The 22961-nt window shown below is 37.2% G+C and overlaps 2 protein-coding genes across 2 annotated transcripts; one reads left to right on the top strand and one right to left on the bottom strand.

The window, feature by feature from the left end:
* Nucleotides 1-351: 351 nt before the first annotated feature.
* Nucleotides 352-2520, top strand: LOC132114544 (transcription initiation factor TFIID subunit 10-like). Its single transcript, XM_059522709.1, has 5 exons — nucleotides 352-640; nucleotides 858-1015; nucleotides 1115-1179; nucleotides 1929-2043; nucleotides 2200-2520. The coding sequence occupies exons 1-5, from the start codon at nucleotides 535-537 to the stop codon at nucleotides 2287-2289; spliced, it is 534 nt and encodes a 177-aa protein (XP_059378692.1). The 5' UTR covers nucleotides 352-534; the 3' UTR covers nucleotides 2290-2520.
* Nucleotides 2521-4157: 1637 nt separating this feature from the next.
* On the bottom strand, nucleotides 4158-22765 carry LOC132114543 (dihydropyridine-sensitive L-type skeletal muscle calcium channel subunit alpha-1-like). The gene is made up of 45 exons (XM_059522707.1): nucleotides 22321-22765; nucleotides 20913-21018; nucleotides 19781-19920; nucleotides 19442-19575; nucleotides 19022-19174; nucleotides 18659-18864; nucleotides 17923-18026; nucleotides 17465-17604; nucleotides 17234-17315; nucleotides 16994-17154; nucleotides 16550-16775; nucleotides 15786-15993; nucleotides 15593-15713; nucleotides 15239-15353; nucleotides 14520-14616; nucleotides 14233-14302; nucleotides 13810-13942; nucleotides 13579-13708; nucleotides 13434-13493; nucleotides 13244-13350; nucleotides 12357-12444; nucleotides 12028-12135; nucleotides 11888-11940; nucleotides 11655-11801; nucleotides 11356-11557; nucleotides 10860-11018; nucleotides 10124-10234; nucleotides 9952-10035; nucleotides 9412-9459; nucleotides 9238-9264; nucleotides 8995-9120; nucleotides 8724-8789; nucleotides 8517-8608; nucleotides 8198-8357; nucleotides 7955-8082; nucleotides 7725-7821; nucleotides 7173-7275; nucleotides 6998-7099; nucleotides 6776-6903; nucleotides 6575-6697; nucleotides 6264-6484; nucleotides 6098-6183; nucleotides 5170-5255; nucleotides 4989-5075; nucleotides 4158-4896 (listed from the first exon to the last, which is right to left on the bottom strand). Exons 1-45 carry the CDS (start codon nucleotides 22521-22523, stop codon nucleotides 4666-4668), a joined length of 5559 nt encoding a protein of 1852 aa, XP_059378690.1. The 5' UTR covers nucleotides 22524-22765; the 3' UTR covers nucleotides 4158-4665.
* Between the last annotated feature and the right edge of the window lie 196 nt (nucleotides 22766-22961).

Here is a 22961-nt window from a genome sequence, read left to right on the forward strand (position 1 = left end):
GGTGTGACAAGAACTACAGGGTTATTTGAATACTAAAGTGCTCTTGAGCTCTCAGTTTATGAACTTAATGTTTTGTAAATTACCTTTACACCTTTGTAAACTACATTATGAAACCAAGTAAACAATTGAAAATACCATCACTAGGTGGAGCTGTTTACAAGGCCTCATCTGTCGACGCATGAAATATGTTTTTCACTATTTATCAAAATTACAAAATATAACTTGAACACAAACCCTGTATTAGGTTTGCGCTTGATATTTTCTGAAACAAAACACGCTTGGATAAATGTTCCCAGAAAGGCAATCTATCCCGGAGTTCACGTGTTCTCCGGACTCTTGTACTGGTTGCACACGGAAGTGTTAATCACGTGACTCATTCAGCGTAAATATTTCTCTTCTCAAGAGCGAATGATCCCCGACTTAGCTGTTTTATCTGCATAAATGATTATCGACATAACTTTCCCATAGTTTAAACTGCGTATATTTAGTCTAGTATCCCCAATTTATTTCTATATTCAAGCCAAGCCGGACAAAATGAACGTGGATCTTCCTCAAACCGGACAGACGGGAGCAGCAGCCGCATCCAGCAGCAGCGCCTCCACAAACACCAGCAGCATCCCCGCGGTCGGCAGCAGTAATGGTGGGTGTTTTTTGTTTGTTTGTTTGTTTGTTTTGACAGTTTGAACGCGCATAGAGTTGCTGTTGCCTTTCAACCTTTAGCTACATTAGTGTTGGTCTGTAAGTTCGTAAATATGGAGAATATTATACTATAGTATATTTGTAATCTTTATTATTGGTGCAGTTCTGAAGGTCTGTCCTGTCGTACCCGCCCCCCCCTTCCCCCCACCCCCTCACAGTTCCCACGTCGGCAGCCATGGCGACCCCTTCATCCGACTCCACCGTGTCAAACGGGGTGTATGTGCCCACCAGCATCGCTAATGGAGACGTGAAGCCCGTTATCTCAACCACACCGCTGGCCGATTTCCTGATGCAGCTGGAGGACTACACTCCCACGGTCAGTCCACATGTGATTACACTACTGTATTACTGTATATTCTTTGGTTATCGATGGTAGATTGTGAGTAGTGCTGTTAACATACCGTCTGTGTTTCAGATCCCAGACGCAGTCACAGGATACTATCTCAACCGAGCTGGTTTTGAAGCATCAGATCCAAGAATGTGAGTTGGAACAATGTTCTCTCAGAAAGCGATTATGTAGTGGTGCAAAAAAATGTTTACAGTCTGTAAAATGTAGGTTCTTTAAGCAAACTTTTTTTTCTTTTTTTTTAAAACAAAAGTAAGTTTTTAAAAGGATAAACTTTTAAGTTATAACTAAAACGATTTAAAATAATTTTGTTAATTGAAATAATTCTGAAATAATATTAGATGAAAAACTTAAAAATGAGAGATGTTGCTTTGGGAACTAACTGAAACAATTATGTTTGAGTCGAAGTAATAAAATTACTTAATCTAAAACTGAAATAAAAGTCAATTAAAAAAATAAAAAATGACAAAAGCACACAAGTAAAATTACTAAAACTTCAAAATAAAACATGAAAGTATAAAAATATGAATTAATACTATAATTCTATATAATAAACCGTTATTATAAGTGTGCCCTGCAATTTTGTTGTTTGGCACTTTAAATGCTCTAAGTCTGATTAGCTTTTAAATGTTTTTACCATTCATCAGCTGGAATTATGTTTTTTATTTTTTAAGAGAAGTTACCAATGATATCAGGCTTAAATAACACATTTGTGTCTCATGGAGAGTATTGCATTGTTGGTACGGTAATACATTAGGCCAATATTAAAACACTGAATTTCTTAATAAAACATATCTGGTGTTGAAAACTTTGTAATTTACTCATCAGGGTTTAAAAAAAATCATGAATTTACCTTGACATCTTAATCCCTCTGTGTTTTCAGAATCCGTCTTATATCTTTGGCATCTCAGAAGTTCATCTCAGATATTGCAAATGACGCACTACAGCACTGCAAAATGAAGGGCACGGCCTCTGGAAGCTCCCGAAACAAGACCAAGGTTTGTGTTAACAAACTGTGATTAGTACAGTAACATGTTCTACAGTAAATCTATATAATCAATGTTTAATCTGCAGGCCATAGTTTGTACAAAAAAAAAAATAAAAAAAGTGCTCTAAATATCTCTCATTCACACTGCTCTCATCTCACCTCCCAGGACAAGAAGTACACGCTGACAATGGAAGATCTGACACCAGCCATGACAGAGTATGGCATAAATGTAAAGAAACCTCATTACTTTATTTGAGGGGAAGTGCTTCATTGAAATGGACTGCTGGAAATGTGCTGTGTGTCCGATCAGAGCTTTAAAAGCATTATCCTTTAGCCTGGGAACCATCAGCCCACTGGCCCACAGCTTTTAGGGATTTAGCAGCTTTTTTTGTATTTTCTTTAAGCGTGTTTATGTTGTTTGATTACACCACCCTGTGTGACTTTAGTTGGTGTAAGTAAAAATCCTGTATAAATAAATTCATTGTAAAGTTCTGTGTAATTGCACGTCTTCTGTTACTGAAGCTTGTTGAGTTCAGATATTTAAAAAATGAGTCTTAATTTAACTACTGCTTTTACATTTGTGACGTCAGTTCATACACGGTCTGAACTTCTCATCTTTGCTTTATGGATTTAGTTTCATGCCATAAGAGGCGTGAGCTGTAACGTGTTGTGGTATTAATAGTACCTGGAGCTCCTCTCAAGTTTCCCTCTCTACAGTGTAGTACAGCTGCATGGGCCATTGACCGCTCATCACACCATCTGTCTACAGCAAACATGATATTAATAATAATATTTAAGTACTAGCTTTTGCTTTGTGCTATTTGCAGTAGCATTTCATCTGTATGCGCTCAAAGGCAAATTTAATGTAAATGTAAAGCTCAATAATAGAGTGACAGGACAGTTATATTAATATTAAAACTATTCAGTGAAATTAAAATGGCATTATTACTGCGTTCTTATATATAAAAAAAAACATTGAACATTGTTTTTATCAAATGATTTGCATATTTTCCAGACAATTTATATAACATGATTTGAATCTAAATGGCTAGAGAGAATTTTCCCATTTCCCAAGAAAAAATGTGAACGGTTCTTTCATGTTTATTAAATTGCACGTTTAACTTCATTACATAGTCATTTGCAAGACACACACGGGCTGAGGTGGAAATTGAAAATGTGTGTATCTAACCAACGCAAATCTATCAACAAAATGTTGTACTGTTGTACAAAATGTGCTGAACAGAGATGACAGATCAGACATTATACAAGAGAAAATACAGCTTTAAGACATCAATTTGTGGCATCGGTTAACACATTCTTTTGTTTTAAAAGGTGCAACTTTGCAATAATCAATGAAGTCATGAACAAAATGATTTCATTTGAAGACTTCAGTTGCCACACTGAGAAGATTAAAAAAAAAACTGGTACATTGTAGCTCAGTTAAAAACCTTTAGTTTCAGTGTTATTTTAGTCAAGGATCTGCACTGTTTTTTTTATATGCATGCTTTACATGTAAATGTCTACATCCAAAGTCCCTAGAAAACTCCTCTAGCCCAATAAAAATCCCATTTCTAAGGAAAAACGTGTCAGTGGCTGTGGTTAGTGCACAAAAAAAAATTCCTGTTCTCACGAGGGCACAGTTCAAATCCGGCCTGCGTCACATACTGATCCCATTCCCACTGTCCTATATCCATCGCAGCTGTACTATACAACAAATATAGAAGCTGTTAAATGAAAAATAATAATAATTAAACAATCCTTAATTCTTTGCATACTCCAGAAAAAGGGGGAAGTTTCTTCATATGTAAGCCAATGACCGACATTTCATTTTAAATCCTATTCTGAGCACAGAGGAAGATTCTTTTGAAGAATGTAAAGGCTCATGTGAAACATATTAATATGTACTTCAATTCACAGATAATAAAGCCTTTATCAGAAATTATAAGCCCTTCCTTCCTCATTTATAAGTCACCTTGGAGCATTTGCTAACTGAATAAATGTAAAAACACAAATAAAGTGTTTTGCCTATTGTATTTGTCCTGTCAAACACAATCATTCAAACATTTTCCATTTACATTAGATTTAAAATGAAACAACAAGTTTCAACTATCTACAAGTTTTTCGTTTCTAAATTTCACCTTTAAAAACTGCCAAATATTTTCTTGTAAACAAGATGTCAGGATGATCATCCCTCCATTCAGTATAACAATTATTTTATAACTAAATACAAAAAGGTTTAAACCCTAGGTACATGTGGCAGACAAACCAGAGAAAAAAAACTTGTCTTTGTGGCTCTATGTCCACCGATTACAAAGTTGTCAGGCATTTGTCTGTGTTATGTAACTCACTCAACTGTAAATGTTCACAGAACGGAGTGTGAACAATATTATTGAGGATGTTTGGTAAATTCAGTCACCAAAAAACAAGTCCTAAATCAGAACAGCCATCACAAATAAAAATCGCCTGACCTCACAAATAGCAGTAACGTTGTTCAGACAGGCGTCCTTTTTTATATGTTATTTCTCTTACCATCTTTGCACTACCTGTCCATAAAGTAAGTGATTTTGGACAATGGCAGAAGATTTAGGCTGATGACGTCTTATGAATTTGCTGAATGTCTCTCAGTGTGTTTCTACACAGCACTAGTGTTTTCCTTGGGTTTGGTTGACTCGGTGCCAGGTGGAATTGGGATGGGACGGCGTTTACGTTTTGTTACCTTGCCGCTCTGCCCGTTAACAATACTCTGAGCAATCCCCTCCATATCCTCTACACCAATATTAATGGCTTCTGCCAGCTCCTTCCTAGTCACAGATACAAACTCTGGATCCTCAGCCAAGGAGTCTAGACCACCGTCTCTCAGTGCCTGAGGATTCATACAAAATACAGTGCAATAGTCTTTCCTGAGAAGGTAGGGAATGCTTGTTAAGTACATGAGATGTGGACGGGGCATTTTACCTGCTGAATGAGTTTGTCGGTGGCTGGTGAAGCTTCTGTTGCTTCTCTGTGGTTCTTTGACGCTCCATTTGAGGGGTTATAGGGGAACTGAGAGAGTCAGACACACACAGAGGAGTCAGAGGGGAATATCAAGTAGTCACTGGACCGTGTTTAGCTCAGGAAATGTGACACCTGTCCACACCTGTGTGATATCAGTCCTCACAGTGAAATCTGACAGCCGTCTGTCATCAACGATTGAGGCCCCGCCCACATACGAACTGGAGTCTCCTATTGGTTACACAGGAAATAATGTCATTTATACAATAAAGTGTGTAGATTACTGTCATGGTGAAATGATTATAAATGTCTTGATAACATTGTAACAGAATTCTTTTTTAAAGAAGTCTTTTATGCTCACAAAGGCTGTATTTGTTTGATCAAAAATACAGTAAAAACTGTAATATTATGGAATATTATTACAATTTAAAATGTTTTCTATTTTAAAAGATTTTAAAATGTAATTTATTCCTGTGATTTTCAGCATTATTACTCCAGTCTTCAGTGTCGCATGATCCTTCAGGAATCATTCTTGAACATTTGTGAAAAACAGTTCTGCTGCTTTGACATATTTTTACAGTACAGTACAGTTAAGTAAAAACACGATTTTCAGGATTCTTAGATTAATACAAAGATTCAAAAGAACAGCATTTATTTGAAATATGAATATTTGTAACTTTTCTGTCACTTTTGATCAATTTGATGCATCCTTGCTAAATAAAAGTATTAATTTCTTTATATATATATATTGACCCCAAACTTTTGAACAGTAATGCATATGGTGGCATTTGTTATAGTGCCTTTAAATAAAAATGTATTTAAAATGAATGACATTTAATAAAAAAGTAAATCAGTTTTTTTTTTCAATTAAATAATGCAAAATAAATGACTATATTACAGTAGAGTTGAGTATAAAAGTTTATAAAATGCTTAACTGACCTGAAAATAATACCACAATGAAAATAAAAATCTTATGACTCATAATAAAAGAAAAAATTTCTAATGAAAAAAAAGAAAAAGAAAATTACATAAATTCGATTTTTCTTTATTTCATTTTTTCCCCGATAACTTACTGTTTTCACTTATGTCCTCGTATGAATAGTTTCTGGTTGCAGCAGCTGACAGTGACTCGCTTTCGAATGTAAACCTGGATGACATACTAATAACAGCATCAAATGAGCATTGTGACCTTTACAGATACACATTAAGTGCAATTTTTCATTATAGTTATCCACTCACTCTTCAACGAAGTTGGCATTGTTATTGGTGTTGGTTGCTGGCATGTGATCAGGGAAGAACTCAGTGTTCGGGAGGAAGACGGAGTCTGGTGGTGACTCTACATCCTCCAGATGAGTCTCAACAAACTGCAGAGGCCTATGGCTGGTCATCTGTGTGGAGAGAGGGCTGCCGGGCTCAGAAGAGAAGGGGTCTGGGTTCATTCCAAACAGACCTCCTGTCCGCTGAACAGATAGAGACAAGAGACTTTAAGTCTAAATGGACTGCTTAGTCTACATGTATCTATTTCCTTATGAAAATGCTTCAGTGCAGACCCTGTAGATGCCCTCCTCTCCAGCCTCCAAGGCACGCTCCATCTCATCTTCAGCGATAAGGTCACCCGAGATGGCCCTGTGCAGCTCAGGAGCTGCTTCCTCCTCGATGCTGCGCAGACCTGCCTGCAGAGTCAGACGGAAGTCTTATTAGTATTTTGCAAGAAAATAGTCCTTTTTATGAGCGTTTATCATAAAGTGGACCTTAATCTCATCAGCGTTCTTCTTGGTGGGCCTGTAACCGTAGTATTCCTCCTGCCGCTTAATAAACTTGCGGAAGTGTTCCTGAATCAGGAAGGTTGCATAGAACTTTCCAACAGTGACTTCATCCTCTACAGCCAATAAAAATTCATTACAGTCAGACATGGATTGGATTAAAAAAATGTGTTAATTAAACACAAATGACTATCATCGCAGCTATCTCACCTCCAATGGGCGGAATGACCTGGTCCAACAACTTCATACTGGTCCTCTTCCAGATCGACTTAATGATGGCCCTTAGCTCCTCATTGGCCTGCTCAAAGTTCCCTAATAGAAAGACGCAAATTAAATACTATGCTGCGAAATAAACTGCTAATTGAATTTGATTTCAATTACACACCTTCGGTTTTGATTTTCAGAGCTGTTCTGACCAGTGCGAAGAGTGTGGCGTTGAAGGTCACTGTGCCGTCGCTGTTCAGAGGCATGTTCATGGAAATCAGCCGCTGAGGTGGAAGTTCACAAATACAGATTTAAAACACTCTCTGAAATACACTACTGATCAAAGGTTTTGGGTCAGTACATCTTGGATGCATTGAATTGATCTTAATTACATTTTTAGATTACAGTTTTTAATTGTATTGTTTACATTGTTGTTGATAATAATATGAACTGTTTCTTGAGCAGCAAATCAGCATATTAGAATGATTTCTGAAGGATCATGTGACACTGAAGCAGCTTTGCCATCAAGAAAAAAAATCAATTTTAAAATATATTCAAATACACACAAGTTGTTTTAAATTGTAATAATATTGAACAATGTTGCTGTTTTTACTGTATTTTTTTTTTTTTTTTATAAAATACAGCCTTGGTGAGCATAAAACAATTTTCTGAACATTATAGTGTACTTTTAACAGAATAGAGAAACCAAATAAATAAATGGCAATTGTCTTACCTTACATGCTGCACGGTGGGGACAAAATTTACCAAAACCCAATGGTGGTTGAATCCTCCGCAGGAGAGTAACTACATCCAGATGTTTGATTCGTCCCCTTTATAAGTATAGAAGACAGTGTACAGTACTTTTATTATGTCTTAGGGCAAATGATAAAATACATTTCCAAGAAGCACAGAGCTACAGGATAAGATGACACTGGCATTAGAGCCTTGTGTGTGTTAACTCACGTTGCTTCAGGGTCGTACTCTGCCCAGATCCTCTTGAACTCATCCAGGTGATGTGGGCCAAGGATTGACCAATCGTGAGTGAGGTAATCAAAATTGTCCATAATGACAGCCACAAACAAATTGATAATCTACCAGGAAGAGAATGATTTAGTTACTAAAACAAACAGCACTGTTGGATCCTGTATTCTGAGACGATTTCCAAGTTTACCATGTGTAAACTACAAGATCCTCATATTTGCTTACCAAAAATGCACACAGCATGTAAAAGCTGAGGAAGTAGAAGACAGCGATGCTGGAGCCGCAGGTATACTCCTCTCCAGGGCCGTAGTCTGATTTGGGGTCACAGAGCTTCCCGTACATAGAGGCCAGCATGATGTTAGGCCACTGCTCTCCAGTGGCAACACTGTGAACATTCACAATACGCACATTCATCAATTATCTGATTATTCGACTTAAAATAGAGTTGCACAATTTGAGCTCTCAAGTTTGTAAAGAATGGCTTTTGTTAGAGAACAAACAAGCAAAAGATCAGTTCCCTCAGTACATTACTAACTCAACTGACCGGAACAATAACAATACAGCTTGAGGGAAAGTTTGGAAGTTGTTGTTGCGGTTTATCTCCGTACCATCGACCAGAGAAACTTTACCAAACATCTATAAAGAGAAGGAGAAAGAGAGAGGAAGAAAGTATTGGAGAATAATATAACAAGAATGAGAGAAACTACAGGACATTTACACAACTGAAGGAAACCAGGTGAGTGAAGCTGACCTGCATCCCTATGACAGCATAGATGAAGAAGAGCATGATAATGAGAAGAGCCACATGAGGCAGCGCCTGAAGCAGGAAACACAACATCATATACTGGGAGTTAAACATCCAGTTAAAGCTAAAGCACTTTTAAAAATTTTAAAATTAAATTAAATTAACGTAGATAAAATAATACATAAAATGTATTCATTTGTATAATCCATATATATATAAACTAGCTATTATTATCTATTTATTTTCTTTTTTTGTCATGGATATTATCTTGTCAGACCTGGAAGGACTTAATAAAGGTCCACAGAAGGTTCCTGATCCCCTCTGAACGATTGAGCAGTTTAATGAGACGCAGCACACGGAACAGCCGGAAGAACGTGATGGAAACTCTAACATTTTCTGCATCCTATAAATGAGTAATATTAAGAGAGAAAAATTTAGTTCCAGCTATTAATATGCAAAGTTGCCATTTTTAAGTGTTTAAAAAGAAAACAACAGTTTGTACGTATGACAATGTACTTACAGCTATTGCTTGCATTGGATTTACTTCCTGAAAAAAGAATAGACTCTTTTCACTATTTTCAAACAGTCATGCAATACCATAATGTGGTATGGTGCTTATTTGTGGTCATTTAAGCTTCTGAAAAAATAATAATGTGAGCAGTGTCTGTTCCATGCAGTGCAGAATGATATTTACAGCACAACCATGTAGACACCACAGTCCTCCACTGGCCTCCAACGCAGCCTGAGAACAGAGAGATGAGAAGTTAAAGTGATGGAGGTGAGATGACATCATTGAGACGGAAATGCATCTTGTGAATCAGAGACAAACGTCAACATAACATCAAAATGATGGATCACACTTCCAAAACGAGTGGTTATTTATATAGACAATAAAAAGTGCATCAAATCACTCTTGGAGATGTGGAGCGGTGTGTATGGAAATGGAAAGAGGGTGGTTCATTAACATATGTGAAATGAATCATGAAAATGAGCCCACCAATGGCCACAATGAAGTTGGTTGAATGAGAAGAATACTAAGCTGGAACTGATGAAATCGGTACCTCCTGTGCACTAATGCTGACATTGACTGCTTGCTGTGGTCTGTGCTTCATGTATTGCTAAATATGGGTTTAAAATACAAGCCATTGTTGGTCGCCATTAGAAATGCTTTCGCTTTAGTAGAGACATTTAGACAACATGTAAGTGTGGAGACTCAAATCACTGTCATACTCACATCAACCTCACTGAGGACCACGTCAACGATACTACCGACCACGATGATGAAATCAAACACATTCCAAGGATCTCCAAAGTAACCCTGTGTCAAAACACACACAGAATCCAAATAATGTCAATAAATTGAGCACATCTTCTGACTCGCTTTCATATGGTGGAGGCAGGGGTACCTTTGTTTTGAATGCAATGAGTTTGACGATCATCTCGCCAGTGAACAGGACAGTGAAGATGAGGTTAAGAGTGTCAGAGAGTTTGGTTACGTGATCGGACTGGTTGCAGTGCTGTACCACAGAGAGAAGAGACACAGCAGATTAACAAAGCATCCATTTTGAAATTGTTTTGTAAACTATTATACAGACTGAACATGGTTCTGACTAACATACTGACTGAATGGGATTAAGCTTTATTTTATTGGCTTGAAAACAGTGATAAATATTAAGGTTTTTATTTGGTCAAATTAAAGGCAATATAAATGTTATGAAAAATAATATTAAATGCAGCAATAAAATTACATAATATTTACTAAAATAATGGAAAATAATCAATACGGTATATATGCAAAAAACAACAGCACACATTTTAATGTTGAATTAGCCTACCACTCAAAATTTGATTTTTTTTCCCCCTAATGTTTAGAAGGAAGTTTCTTATGATCATCAAGGCTGCATTTATTTGATAAAAAATATGGCAATATTGTTAAATAGTATTACAATTATTACAAATACAATTGTGTTCAGTACAATTTGAATATATTTTAATGACTTTGCCGCCTCTTTTGATTAATTAATGCATCCTTGCTGAATAAAAATATTTCTTTCTTTAAATAAATCTCATCGACCCCAAACTTTTGAACAGTAGTGAATATCATTAGCTGTAAATAACGGTAACTACCATTTAACTGCTTACCTGTATTCCAAGACACAGCGTGTTGAGCATGATGAGAAAGAACATGAGATACTCAAAGTAACAGGAGGTCACAAAGTACCACACACGGTACTGGTGCGGGTTCTTCGGGATGTAGCATTTAAGGGGCCGTGCTTTCAGTGCATACTGTACACACTGACGCTGATGAGGGGTGAGACGGCAAGAGAAGATGATTATAAAACGATAGCACAGTAAGCAAAGTTGCATTAGCATCATTAACCTGATAGATACTCTCTCTCTCTCTCATTCAATATATATATATATATATATATATATATATATATATATATATATATATATATATATATATATATATTTATATATATTGTTATATATAACAAAAGTGGAGTTAAACCAGGTATTTTAAATGTTTATATACAGTATACTGTAAAAAGGATATTTTGTTGATGAACAATGAACTTTTATCATTAAATTCCTCAAATCCCACATGAAGATCTTCAAAGACCACACTGTTTACCTGGTTCTTGTCCAGCTCGCAGTTCTTGTATTCCTGCTCTCCTTGTTTTTGGAAAGTGACAATGACGAAGCCCACAAAGATGTTCATCATGAAGAAGGCGATGATGATGATGTAGATGATAAAGAATATGGAGATGCCCACCCGGTTATTGAACAAAGGGCCTGTGTCTACTGCATTTGAGTCTATAGCCCTATATAAGATCCTGTTGAGGGTGAGCGAAGGAAGGTTTTGTGTGAAACATGTTCTTGACTGAGTAATCAATGTTAAAAGAAGATAGGATGAGATTTTCACACACTCACTCTGGCCAGCCCTCAAATGTGGAGATGGTGAAGAGAGCCAGCATGCCATTCAGCACGTTGTCAAAGTTGAAATCGCTGTTGACCCACATGCGCTGATGGACCTCCATGTCATGAAGAGAGTTTTGCACATGCTTTAAAAACATTCCCCTAAGAACAACCAAAAGCAAACGCAATGTAGCAACATTCAGAGGAAAAAGCACAACATTTCAAGAAATGTGGCTAAAAATACTCACTGACACTCCTCTGCTGTCGTTTGAAGGGGATCCGTACAATAGTACAATTTGCCCTAAATAAAGGTAATGCATTTAGCATACAGCCACTTGCTCCATTTCAAAACACAAGGTTTTAAAGCACAGTATGGTGGCTTTCTCACCTTGAAGAGCTGTACTCCAATGCAGGAAAACATGAAGTCTAAGAGCATGGTGACCAGGACAATATTACCAATGGTCTTTATGGCCACAAACATACACTGGACCACGTGCTGGAGATGAAAATGTTAGCATTTAGTCCCTAACTGGTATCATGCTTTGAAGACTGGCCCTAAACTAACCATATAATAGCAGCATGAGAAAGAGTCCTCAGTATATTTTTTCATTGAGAAAGTCCTCAGTATAGTTTCAATGGCAGCTTTCCATATTTTAATACACAGACAAATGCTACATCACAAATCAAAGCAGCTTTTTCGTTAAGGTGCAAACCCACCTTTAACCCTTTGGCTCTATTGATTGCCCTTAGAGGTCTTAGTACCCTCAACACCCTGAGAATCTTCACCACCGAGATGGTACTCGACCTGCAATCCAATAATGCATTTTAGTTATTGGCCTTGACTGTATTTTAATTAAAACTGACAAAAATCTTAACTTTAGAAAGTACTGCTTACAAACAAATCTTTACATTGGACGCTCTATATGTTTTTTATTCACTGAACAGGCTCATAAGAATCATTCATTCTCAAATGGGAATACACAGGTCGAGCATTATGTTTTTGATTCACTAAAACAAACTGACTAATAAAATTCATTCAATCCAGAACAGTTTGAACTGTATTGGTTGCACTATGTGCTTTAGATTCATTGAAAAGAACAAGCTCACAAGAGTCCTTCATTCAGGATTCGGTTGGACTACACTCAACGAGCTGAATGGATCTGAGACTCATTCGTTTGAGAACACTGTTCTTGGACTACATTAGTTGGGGTAAATATTTTTGATTCTCTGTAAAGAACTGGCTCATAAGAGTCATTTATTCGAGAATCTTTTGAACTATATTGGTTGTGCTGTGTTTTTAATTCACTGAAAAGAACTGGCTCTTAAAAGTAATTTGTTTGCTGATTGGACTATGCTGTTCACACATATGATCACACACTGTTTGTATTGAATTACCTACAAAAAATGCTGTGGGATTCATCAATGGAATAATGCATGTGCATGAACAGTTAACTGATTTTTTTTTATTTAATGGGTTGTCTTTGTAATTTATATTCAAGTTAGAACATTCCTTGCCGAAGACACCAAATAATCTTGTGAAAGCATTAAAACAATGGGTAACGTATACTAAAAACTGAAACAACATACAATATTATTGAACTTACTCCATGCCCATGGACAAGAGGGAAACACCCACAACAATGAGATCCAAAATATTGAAGGAGTTTCGGCAGAAAGAGCCAGTATGCAGGAACGCTCCATAAACCGTCATCTAAAAATACACAGGTCAGTGCTGAATTAAATGTCAGCCAAACCACAAATCTGAAAGTAACATCAAGTTGACGATCACGTTACCTTCAGTACAATTTCAATGGTGAAGACAGTCGTAAAGACAATGTCGGCATAAGCCAAGACCTGTGAAATGAATTAGTGAATGTACATTTTTAACGGATAACTATTAGTTCAGTTAGAGCTATACAATAATCAAAGATTTTGGTACCTTGTTTCGGAATGAACGGGGGTCGATGGGGTCTTCAGCAGCCAGGGAGATACTGCTGAGGAGGATGAAGAGAAGGATGAAGTTGGTGAAGGTCGTGTGGTTGACGATCCTGTGGCAAAACTTCCGGAACCTTTCGACAGACAGCATCAGTTATCGGACAGCAACGGTAAATCTAAAATCTTTAATTTTAGTGGTCTACATAGTATTATTAATCAGGGCATAAAGCCTCACTTGTTCTGTGGGCCAAAGATGAAGAAGGAGCTGGCCTCAGGCATGGGAACCACTGTCTCCTTGAGCTGCAGGTCAGCCATGGGTCTGGGTCTGGGGCTGATTGGGATATCTGGTTCCTCTTCCTCATCATCACCTGAGCAGGAGAGAAGGATTACAGCTGGGTCAGCTCAAAATACTATGCTTTTATTTGTGATCTACATGAAAATCAAATGAAAATAGCCACCCCTGTGGTTTAAAATGCGCTCCATAAATGAGCTTAGAAGCTGGAGCTAATAATACATTTTACTTATAATAGATCAGCTATCTTTGAACTTTTTCCTTTACATGTTTAGAGATGTACTTTGAGGTCTGAGCCAGCATTTTATGGAGTGTAGAGCCCTCGGTTGATATTTAAACTCTTGTGTTAGAGTCTTACGGTCCTACCTGGAAAGTCTGCAGGAGGGAAGGGATCTTTCACTTCGTTAACATTTGATTCAAACTCATCTATCTTGAGCTGGAGATAAAAAAACATGATGAAACTGGTTTAAGCGTTTACATTTTGTTTATTTAGCAGATAATAAGCCAGCATCAAAGCCTAAAATTTGATTTGGAGACCAGATGGTGGATCATTCTGATAGTGTTAGACAGAAGGCCAATTAGTCAAGCATTGCAGTAGACCTGTCTAAAATAAGCTTAGTGAGCAACCACACTCACTTTCGTGTCAACCATACCTTTGCTGTGGTGGGCATTCCCTCAGCTTTCGACCTGGACTCCATTAGTCTCTTAGCCATCAGGGCCTTCTCCTCCTCACTTTTCTCTGGCAATGTTCTGATTTGAATAAATAAATCAAAATGTTGTTTTGTAATATATAGATATGCAAATACACTACCATTCAAAAGATTGGGGTCCATAAGATTTTTTTTAAATGTTTTTGAAAGAAGTCTCTTATGCTCACCAATGCTGAATTTATTTGATAAAAAATATATTTAAAACATTAATATTGTGAAATAGTATTACAATCTAAAATAACTGTTTCAGTTTAACTGTAATATAATTAAAGCTGAATTGTCTGCATCATTACTCCAGTCTTCAGTGTCACATGGTCCTTCAGAAATAATTCTAATATGCCGATTTGATGCTCAAGAAACTTTTCATATTACTATGAATGTACTGCTTACATTTTCTTTTTGTGGAAACTATGATTTTCAGCTCTCTATGATAAAAAGTTCAAAAGAACAGCATTTAACTGAAACATAAATCTTTTTTTTTTTTTTTTTTACTGTCTGTTTAGCCTCTCTATGTATTTTTTTTTTTTGACTATCTGTTAATGTATTGGTGAGCCAAATAAAAATGTCCACCTTGGTGGACAATAGAAATTTACTCTAAGTTATATAAATATAACTTTTGATCAGTTTAATGCATCCTTGCTGAGATTTAGTTGTTCTTTTACCTCATGAGTTTCCTTCGGGCTTTCTCCTCTGCTTTCTCTTTCTGTGCTGCTGACAGACTCTCAGCCTCAGCTAGATTGTCCACAGCGATAGCCAAGAACACATTCAAGAGAACGACTTATCAACAACCTGCTAAGGAAAAGTCCAAACAGCCTCATCACAACAATACCACATGACTGGTTCTGAAATACTTCAAACTGAAACACTTCGCACAGAAACAATGGCAAATGTTTATTTTAGATTAAGTGCTTTGCTATATTCTTTTAAACATACTTAATTCACATTTATCATCTATAAATCAGTTCGGAGAAATTTACAGGGACAGCAAAATAATGACCTATGCTTCAAAAGGATACGGTTTCCACAGACATACAGAATTACGAAGTAAATGCTGACAAGGATTCCTGGGGATTGAGGTCCACCATGAGCCATGATTCCATTGTACATGATCGAGTCCCACTCCTCCCCAGTTAGGACCTGATAATGGAGCCCAATGTCACATAAAGAGCTTCCGTTGTCAGAGCACAATTTCGCTAAAACTGCAAGTACCTGAAACACACTGATGAGGGCCTGTGGGAAGTTGTCAAAGTTACTGCGCTGAATCACTCTGTCAGGGAAGTTGAATTTCCCACCAAACACCTGCATACCCAGGAGGGCGAAGATGACAATGAAGAGGAAGACGAGCAGGAGTAGGGAGGCGATGGATTTTACTGAGTTGAGTAAGGATACCACCAAGTTATTAAGTGATGTCCAGTACCTAAAGACCCATGAGAGGAAATAACAGTGTTGGTGTATGAAACATGCATTTTGCGTATAAGTGTGTAAGTGTATAAAATCTGTAAAAAAAAACAAAAACATAATAATAAAAAAAAAAAATGTAAATTCAATTCAATTAATGCATTTAGCAGAAGCTTTTATCCAAAGTGACTTACAGTGCATTCAGGCTAACATTTTTTACCTAACATCTGCTCCCTGGGAATCAAACCCACAACCTTGCGCTGCTAACGCAATGCTCTACCACTTGAGCCACAGGAACAAAAATTAACAAACTCAAAAAAAAAAATCAATACACGTTTTTCTATCTTTATTTTATAAACAATTATTTTAAAATCACAGCACAAGTTCCTGTGCAAAAGCCGAAGATACACTCCTAATTAGTAGTACTAGTAAGATAGTAGTTTTACTAATAAGGCACTCTTCTCATTACTTCAGAGTAACAGTTCTCATGGTTTGTTGCGGGAAAATAAGGAAATTAAAAAGTTAAGACAGATGGTAGTAAGGTTTGAAAATGAGGTTTAAATAAATGAATGTACCTTGTGATCTTGAATAAGCGTAGGAGTCGTATACACCTCATCACAGAGATCCCAAGTGGTGTCATGATGTTTGACATGACCAGGATGATCTCCAGTATTCCGATCGTGACCACAAAGCAGTCAAATCGGTTGAAGATGGACATAAAGTAGGCCCTCAGACCAAATGCATACATTTTCATAACCATCTCAATCGTGAAACAGGCGAGCAGGATTGCATTGGCAGTGTCTGCAAACAGGACGAAGATGCATTAAGATCTCACTTCATTCGCCAATATATATATATATATATATATATATATAAATCTATAGAATTATGAATGATTCTGCTGAATCGTTCTATTTCAAAGATTCCTTAAAACAACCAATAAACTTTTAAATACTAAATAGGAGTTGGGAATCTTGTATCGGTTAATGTATTGTAATGTACTGCTTAATGGAACAGACCTTGAAAACTTGTTAACCCCTCAGTCTGGTTATGATGCTCCGTCGCTATGACCAGAGTGTTGAGTAACACAACAAGGAGAACCCACCAGGTGAAAAATTTTGATTTCACCCAACCATGACACTTCCTCCGTAAAACAACGTTCCAGTGGCGTGCGAGACGGCTGCGGATTACACAGTAAATTAGAAATAAGTCTTCGGTTAAATCATGATGCATATTTTTGTTGTTGATTGCACACTCACTAGAAATAGATCACCCTGTTGATCCCCGCCATCTGGTACAAACTGTCTGTCTCTGAACCTGTGTCCTTTCGTAGAAGTAGTGCTGGAGAGTATAAAAGTAGTGAGAAACTTTAAAAATGCAGTTCCTTTGCTTTTTATCAAATATACATACACTGAAATTTTCAATTGAATGACATCAGATATAGAGATAGAAAGACAGAGACAGACAGAGGACTGTAGTAGCGCCATTACCCTCATAATCTCCATCAATAACTTCAGCATGAGTGATCCATTCCATGTAACCTTTCAGATCCTCATCCATTTGTTGTCCCTCTCGTAGCTTTTGCCACTCTCCACGTGACCGTGACTTCTCCCTTTCCTTAGTAAACTCCCTGCATAGAGGAAAAACTCGTCTCAGTTAAGCCACTTAACCATGCAGTTGAGTTTGCTGAATTGGCTTCCTGGTCATGTGATATTCTTGTATTTCTATGTCTATCAATAAAGTGAGTCATTTAAGTTGATTGAAAAGATCTGTGTCCTATAAACCATTCAGTAGACGCATCCAGCCAGGGTGCATTTAGATGAAATGATACTAAAAAAACATGTACAATTGTGTTTTAGTTTATCTCACACTTCCAAACTTGTCGACCAAACTTTAAGTAGGTAATAAGCAGTTAGGATTAAAACCTTTTATCAAAAAGGGCTAATACCCGCTCAGTACTCCAAGGACGAGGTTCAGGATGAAGAAGGAGCCCAGAAGTATCAAAGTAAAGAAGTAGAGCCAGGGCCAGTCGTTCCCCATGGCATCATTAATCTAAAAGGTCAAACATCATTATATTTCATTTTGACAAACATCAATTTTGGATTTGTTCCAAAAATCTTGCTCTAGACAAACTGTGACTCTGTGCATCATTGGTGGGGATTTTTCACTTTCTGCAGTTTACATCTTTGTGCAAGTAGGTGGCGAAAGTGGCTGTTTTTATGAATGAGTCATTAAACCAAATAAGTTCAAACACACTGACTCGTTTAGGAATGCAACACTACTTCTGTGTATTTCCTGGAGACATGCGAAGAGCTAAGGAGACTTTCACTCATGTTATTGCCTTAAAAAATTCTAGAGATGCCATTTAAAACAAAATGTATTTCCTTTAACTTGAGCGCGATTTCTAGAATGCTGTGTCATGTGCGAGATGTTGCATAATATGTGAGGTCATACATGGTTTTTTTCTGTTGAACTGTTGTGTAAAACTAATATCAGCCTTGTAATCCTGCTGTTGGTCTAAATATCAGCATACTTTAATTGTATTATATATAGTCTACTGATGGATACATTTAACTTTAGCATAGAGAAGTTTAATGATTGCCTGATAATATAAATGAATGTTTGTCTTCTGTCCTCTGCACAAGATAGTAAAGAGGAAGATTATCATGCCCATAAGTAATTACCCAGTAGAGCACATCAGTCCAGCTCTCCATTGTGATACACTGAAAGACTGTGAGCATGGAAAAGCCAAAGTTGTCAAAATGGGTGATGCCAAAGTTGGGACCAGGCCAACCTGCCCGACATTCAGTGCCATTGATGGTGCAGCGGCGCCCGTGTCCAGCCTGAGCACAGGGCGATGGCTTCTCATTCTCCCTGATTGCAATGATATCTGTAACAGAGGTTGAAAACATTGATCATTTACTGGTATGCAGTGCTGACATTGATTTGTGAATTCATTATCATTAAAATAAGGTCATTTCTTTTACATTTCTAAAACTTGTTTTCAGTCATATGTTTGATGTCAGTCTCCTAATCAAAAGACTCACTAGTGCCCTGGTAGTAACACGTCTTGTGCATTTTACACTTGAACAGCTCCAAACCCATAATGGCATAAATGGTGACCATGAAGAAGACCAGCAATGCAATGTGGAAGAGGGGCAACATGGATTTCAGAACAGAGCTCATTACCACCTGGAGGCCTGGATGACAACAAATATACTTTTAACACAACAGCTTTTTTAAACTTTTGACAAAGACATGATTATATTGTAATCTTACAAGACAGTTAACAAAGCGTGTACATATACATTTCTGTAAGTACCTATTGAATCTGTTTTCACTCAACACTGCCTCCGTTTGTTAGAAAGCTTATAGGAGTATACTTATAACAATTACATGTTGAGGTATTTTAAGGACCTAGCTTTAAAGTCCTATCTTGCCCTACTTGTGGTGCTTAAAAGTCTTACTGGGAACTCCTGATACGAGCCGCAGCGGTCGCAAGACTCGAAATGCTCTAAGAGCCTTCATATCAAACCCTCCTCCTTTCTCTTTGGGAACTCCTGCGATTGTGTTGATGGTGTCCACAATAAGTGTGAAGAGTCTGAGGAGGCAATTTAAAAGGACTATTATTTAAGAAATGTGAAACAATTCATTTTAAAAATGCCAGCTTTTATTGTATTATTAATACTGCACAAACTTTACAGAAAAGAAAAAAAGTCTATGGTTGAATTGAGCTCAGGACAGTTTTAGGAATAATTTCAGGGTGTTTTGTTTATGACTTCAAGAAATTTTAAATGTTATCTTACCCCATGAACACAATGACAAAGTCTAATATGTTCCAACAATTTCGTAAATAGGCTCCTTCATGGAACAGGAGCCCATACGCTACTATCTTTAGGAAGCACTCAAGAGTGAAAATGATCAGGAAGATGTACTCCAGACTCTCCTGCAAGGAAACAAACAATGTTATAGGAGGGTTTAATGGGGTGTAAAGCAGAAAACAGACACAATTCTGGCAAGTTGCCAATGAAACCTGAACCTCAACCTTTTGCCAAACCAAACAACTGTCCTCAATGTGCAGTGACTGCAATCAGTATGTTTACACAGCACACAGCCTCTAATTCTACACTAACGAGCCATATCAACCTCATTCTGACCATGTCTACTGAGACCCAATCTCAGCTCCTGTTTCATGACTTAGTATCTGAGGAATGGACGGCCCACTGGCGTAAGTCACTAAACCCAGGGGAGTAAATAAGTAAACAGGTCTCAGATTTGTGCCATCTGAAATGTAATAGCACTCTGTGTTCTGAGAGAGGTGAATATGACTGCACATGCTAGTGGAAAGAGTGTGTGACCTACATACCATCAAAGCTTGAGTCATGAAATAAGCTTGTGTAAAGAGGATTTATCATTATTTATCATTATGTAAGTGTTTATATAGCTGAAACAAACAAAAAAGGTTCCACATATAAAAAGAGCAGAACAGCAAAGTTCTGTCAGAACAGTCATGTCATTAGAATCTATATTAATTTCTCACTAGATACGTCATGAAAATCCCCTTCTGAGATGTATTTATAAACAGCACACTTGTATCTTTGGACATGCACATCTCAAATAAATGACTAAATATAAAACCCATGACACAAAACAGCACCTGCTGCACGGTATATTTTTAGTTTGTAAAACATGATCTAAATTGCATTTAATGCATATAAACCCATAATTCTATTTAAATGAAACTCATAAGAGCGTATTTATGCGAATCACAAATTTGTCCTGTGCAAATGCCAACTGGGCGAAAATGTTAGTGCACACACATCAGTTTCAAAACAAATATGTCCCCCTCATAACCCAAGGGCCAAAGACCTGAGTAGGCAAAAATCTGAAAACTTTATCTTGTTTTACAATGGTAAGTGGGATTTAAGAACATCTCACCAATGTTATGTTGGTGTTGTTGGTGTCCTCTTCAGGCATGGGAAGAAACACAGCCAGAGCTACACAGTTAGTGAAGATAGTTAGCAGGATAATGATTTCAAAGGGTCTTTGGGAGTCTGATTAGGAAAACAATGGGTAGACATGGCAGAAACAACCACTGGAAAATGATTTGCATAAATCAGATTTAAACAAAAATGAACAGTCGCCCATTGCCAAATACAAGTAAAAGTGGTGACTACAGAAACGAGAGAGATTTTGGGTAGTTATCTGGTCAGTAACTAAATTAGAAATCAATTAAAGATGGTTTAACCTCAGAGTAAACATTTACTAGGACAGAATATATAATAAATATATGATTTCTTGTCCAGTAAGAAATATTATAATCATCAATTATTGCTGTTTCAGTTTAAACTACATGACTAGCAACTGCAATTATTTGTGAATTTCTGACACTAGGGGGTGGAACCAGAATTTCCGTGCCAGCTCAGAATCATGTCCACGAGTGATCCCGCACAACAGCTGTACACAGACAGATTATCATTAAACTGTATAAATACACCTATGCAAAAAATGCACAAGAATTACATCTCCAGTTCATCTCAGTATAAAAGCCAAAACACACTTAAATTAAAATCTCCAATTCAGATTTACATTTATATGCATGTTACTAAATTAATCAGGAACTGAAAGCTTCACTACATGAAGCAAATGTTTACTGTATATGTAAATTTTGTCTCCAAGGGTGGTCTCAAAGCAGAATTTAAGAAGCCATTTCCAACTTTTTCTGAATTGCATCCTAGTTAATATTTGTTCTTGTTGTTCATTTAAGAACTTATTTTAGATTCTTACAGCATTCTACTGCTTTCAAAAGTGAATTTAATCATATTCACATACATAAAATTGTCAGTCTAATAGCTAAAAACCCTATGAAGTCAAAACAATAAAAAAAATAAAAATAAATTGAGCCAGTTAACACTAGTTTGAAGTCTTATTAATATTTGCTGACTGGCTGTAAATAGGCTGGGGTTCATCTTTAACATCTTCAGTGTAAAGAGCAGATCCGACTGCTTCCAACTGACTGTGATGAGTCTGACACATAACAAAAGCTTAACACCTTCAGTTCACAACTGAGACAGATTTCCACACCTTAAGACACACTAAACCTGGGGATTACAAAAAAACAACTGTGTCTGTTTTTATTTTCACCACCTCGCAGATGGAGATATCTATCATGGAGTTAATATCTCAGTCTGGTTTCGATGAACATAAGACAGAGTTATGGTTGCATGCTTTTTCTGGCATGCATGCTAAACCAGCTCTCTGGGGGATGGATGCCTTTCTAAATCAACAAACATCAAACCAAAGTCCAAAACTATGGAAACCAAATAGATGTAAGTTTGAAGGATACTTCCATTCCACAATGTTGATGCAGGTCTTCCGGAAAGGGTTTTTAAGCGTGAAAAAGAACAAGGAACGTGGAGGTCGAGGGTTTCCTCCTGTGGCCTGAAGTTTCTTGAGTTTCTCTCTTTGCTTTCTCTTCAGTTCTTCTTCATTCATGATGAACGAGGCCAAAGCTGCCACCCCACCACCACCTCCACCTCCTGACTCCATTTTGGATCTCCTAAATGTGAAATTTTCTCAATTCCCACAAAAAAGTGCCAAAACCTGAAATGACTCCTAGTTTAGCAAATCCTTGGTCTTCTTAAGTCCAGGTCAGAGCTTTAGTATGGTCCTAAGATTCATCCACCATCTCCTCCCTTTCTGAGAAGGCAGAGTGTACCTTCCTGGCCCTGGCCACTGCTGCAAACCTACACCAGACAAGGAGGCAATGGAGGGGTAGAGAGCATTTAGGTGCAGCTGGCCCATATGGAGGGATATATATAGACGGGCAGTCAGTGTCCATTCTTGGGGGTGTGGAAGCAGGTGGAGGAGGGGATTGGCGGCCTTGGGGTGCAGCAGATGAAGAAAAAGAATGACTTAAGTTTCTGTTAGAGAAATTTAGCTGCTTATACAACACCACAAGTGAAATAAGACATTGAAAATTTGAGT

This window comes from Carassius carassius, chromosome 34 (assembly GCF_963082965.1).
Source record: "Carassius carassius chromosome 34, fCarCar2.1, whole genome shotgun sequence".
NCBI classification, from domain to species: Eukaryota; Metazoa; Chordata; class Actinopteri; order Cypriniformes; family Cyprinidae; genus Carassius; species Carassius carassius.

Excerpts from the sequence above, each read along its gene's own strand:
- LOC132114543 (XM_059522707.1), bottom strand. The coding sequence starts at position 22,523 with ATGGAGTCAGGAGGTGGAGGTGGTGGTGGGGTGGCAGCTTTGGCCTCG. Across the intron at positions 13,494-13,578 it reads CCCGTTCATTCCGAAACAAG|GTCTTGGCTTATGCCGACAT; the intron begins GTACCAAAATCT and ends TTCATTTCACAG. Across the intron at positions 6,904-6,997 it reads GGTCATTCCGCCCATTGGAG|AGGATGAAGTCACTGTTGGA; the intron begins GTGAGATAGCTG and ends TATTGGCTGTAG.
- LOC132114544 (XM_059522709.1), top strand. The coding sequence starts at position 535 with ATGAACGTGGATCTTCCTCAAACCGGACAGACGGGAGCAGCAGCCGCA. Across the intron at positions 1,016-1,114 it reads TGGAGGACTACACTCCCACG|ATCCCAGACGCAGTCACAGG; the intron begins GTCAGTCCACAT and ends TCTGTGTTTCAG. Across the intron at positions 2,044-2,199 it reads GCTCCCGAAACAAGACCAAG|GACAAGAAGTACACGCTGAC; the intron begins GTTTGTGTTAAC and ends CTCACCTCCCAG.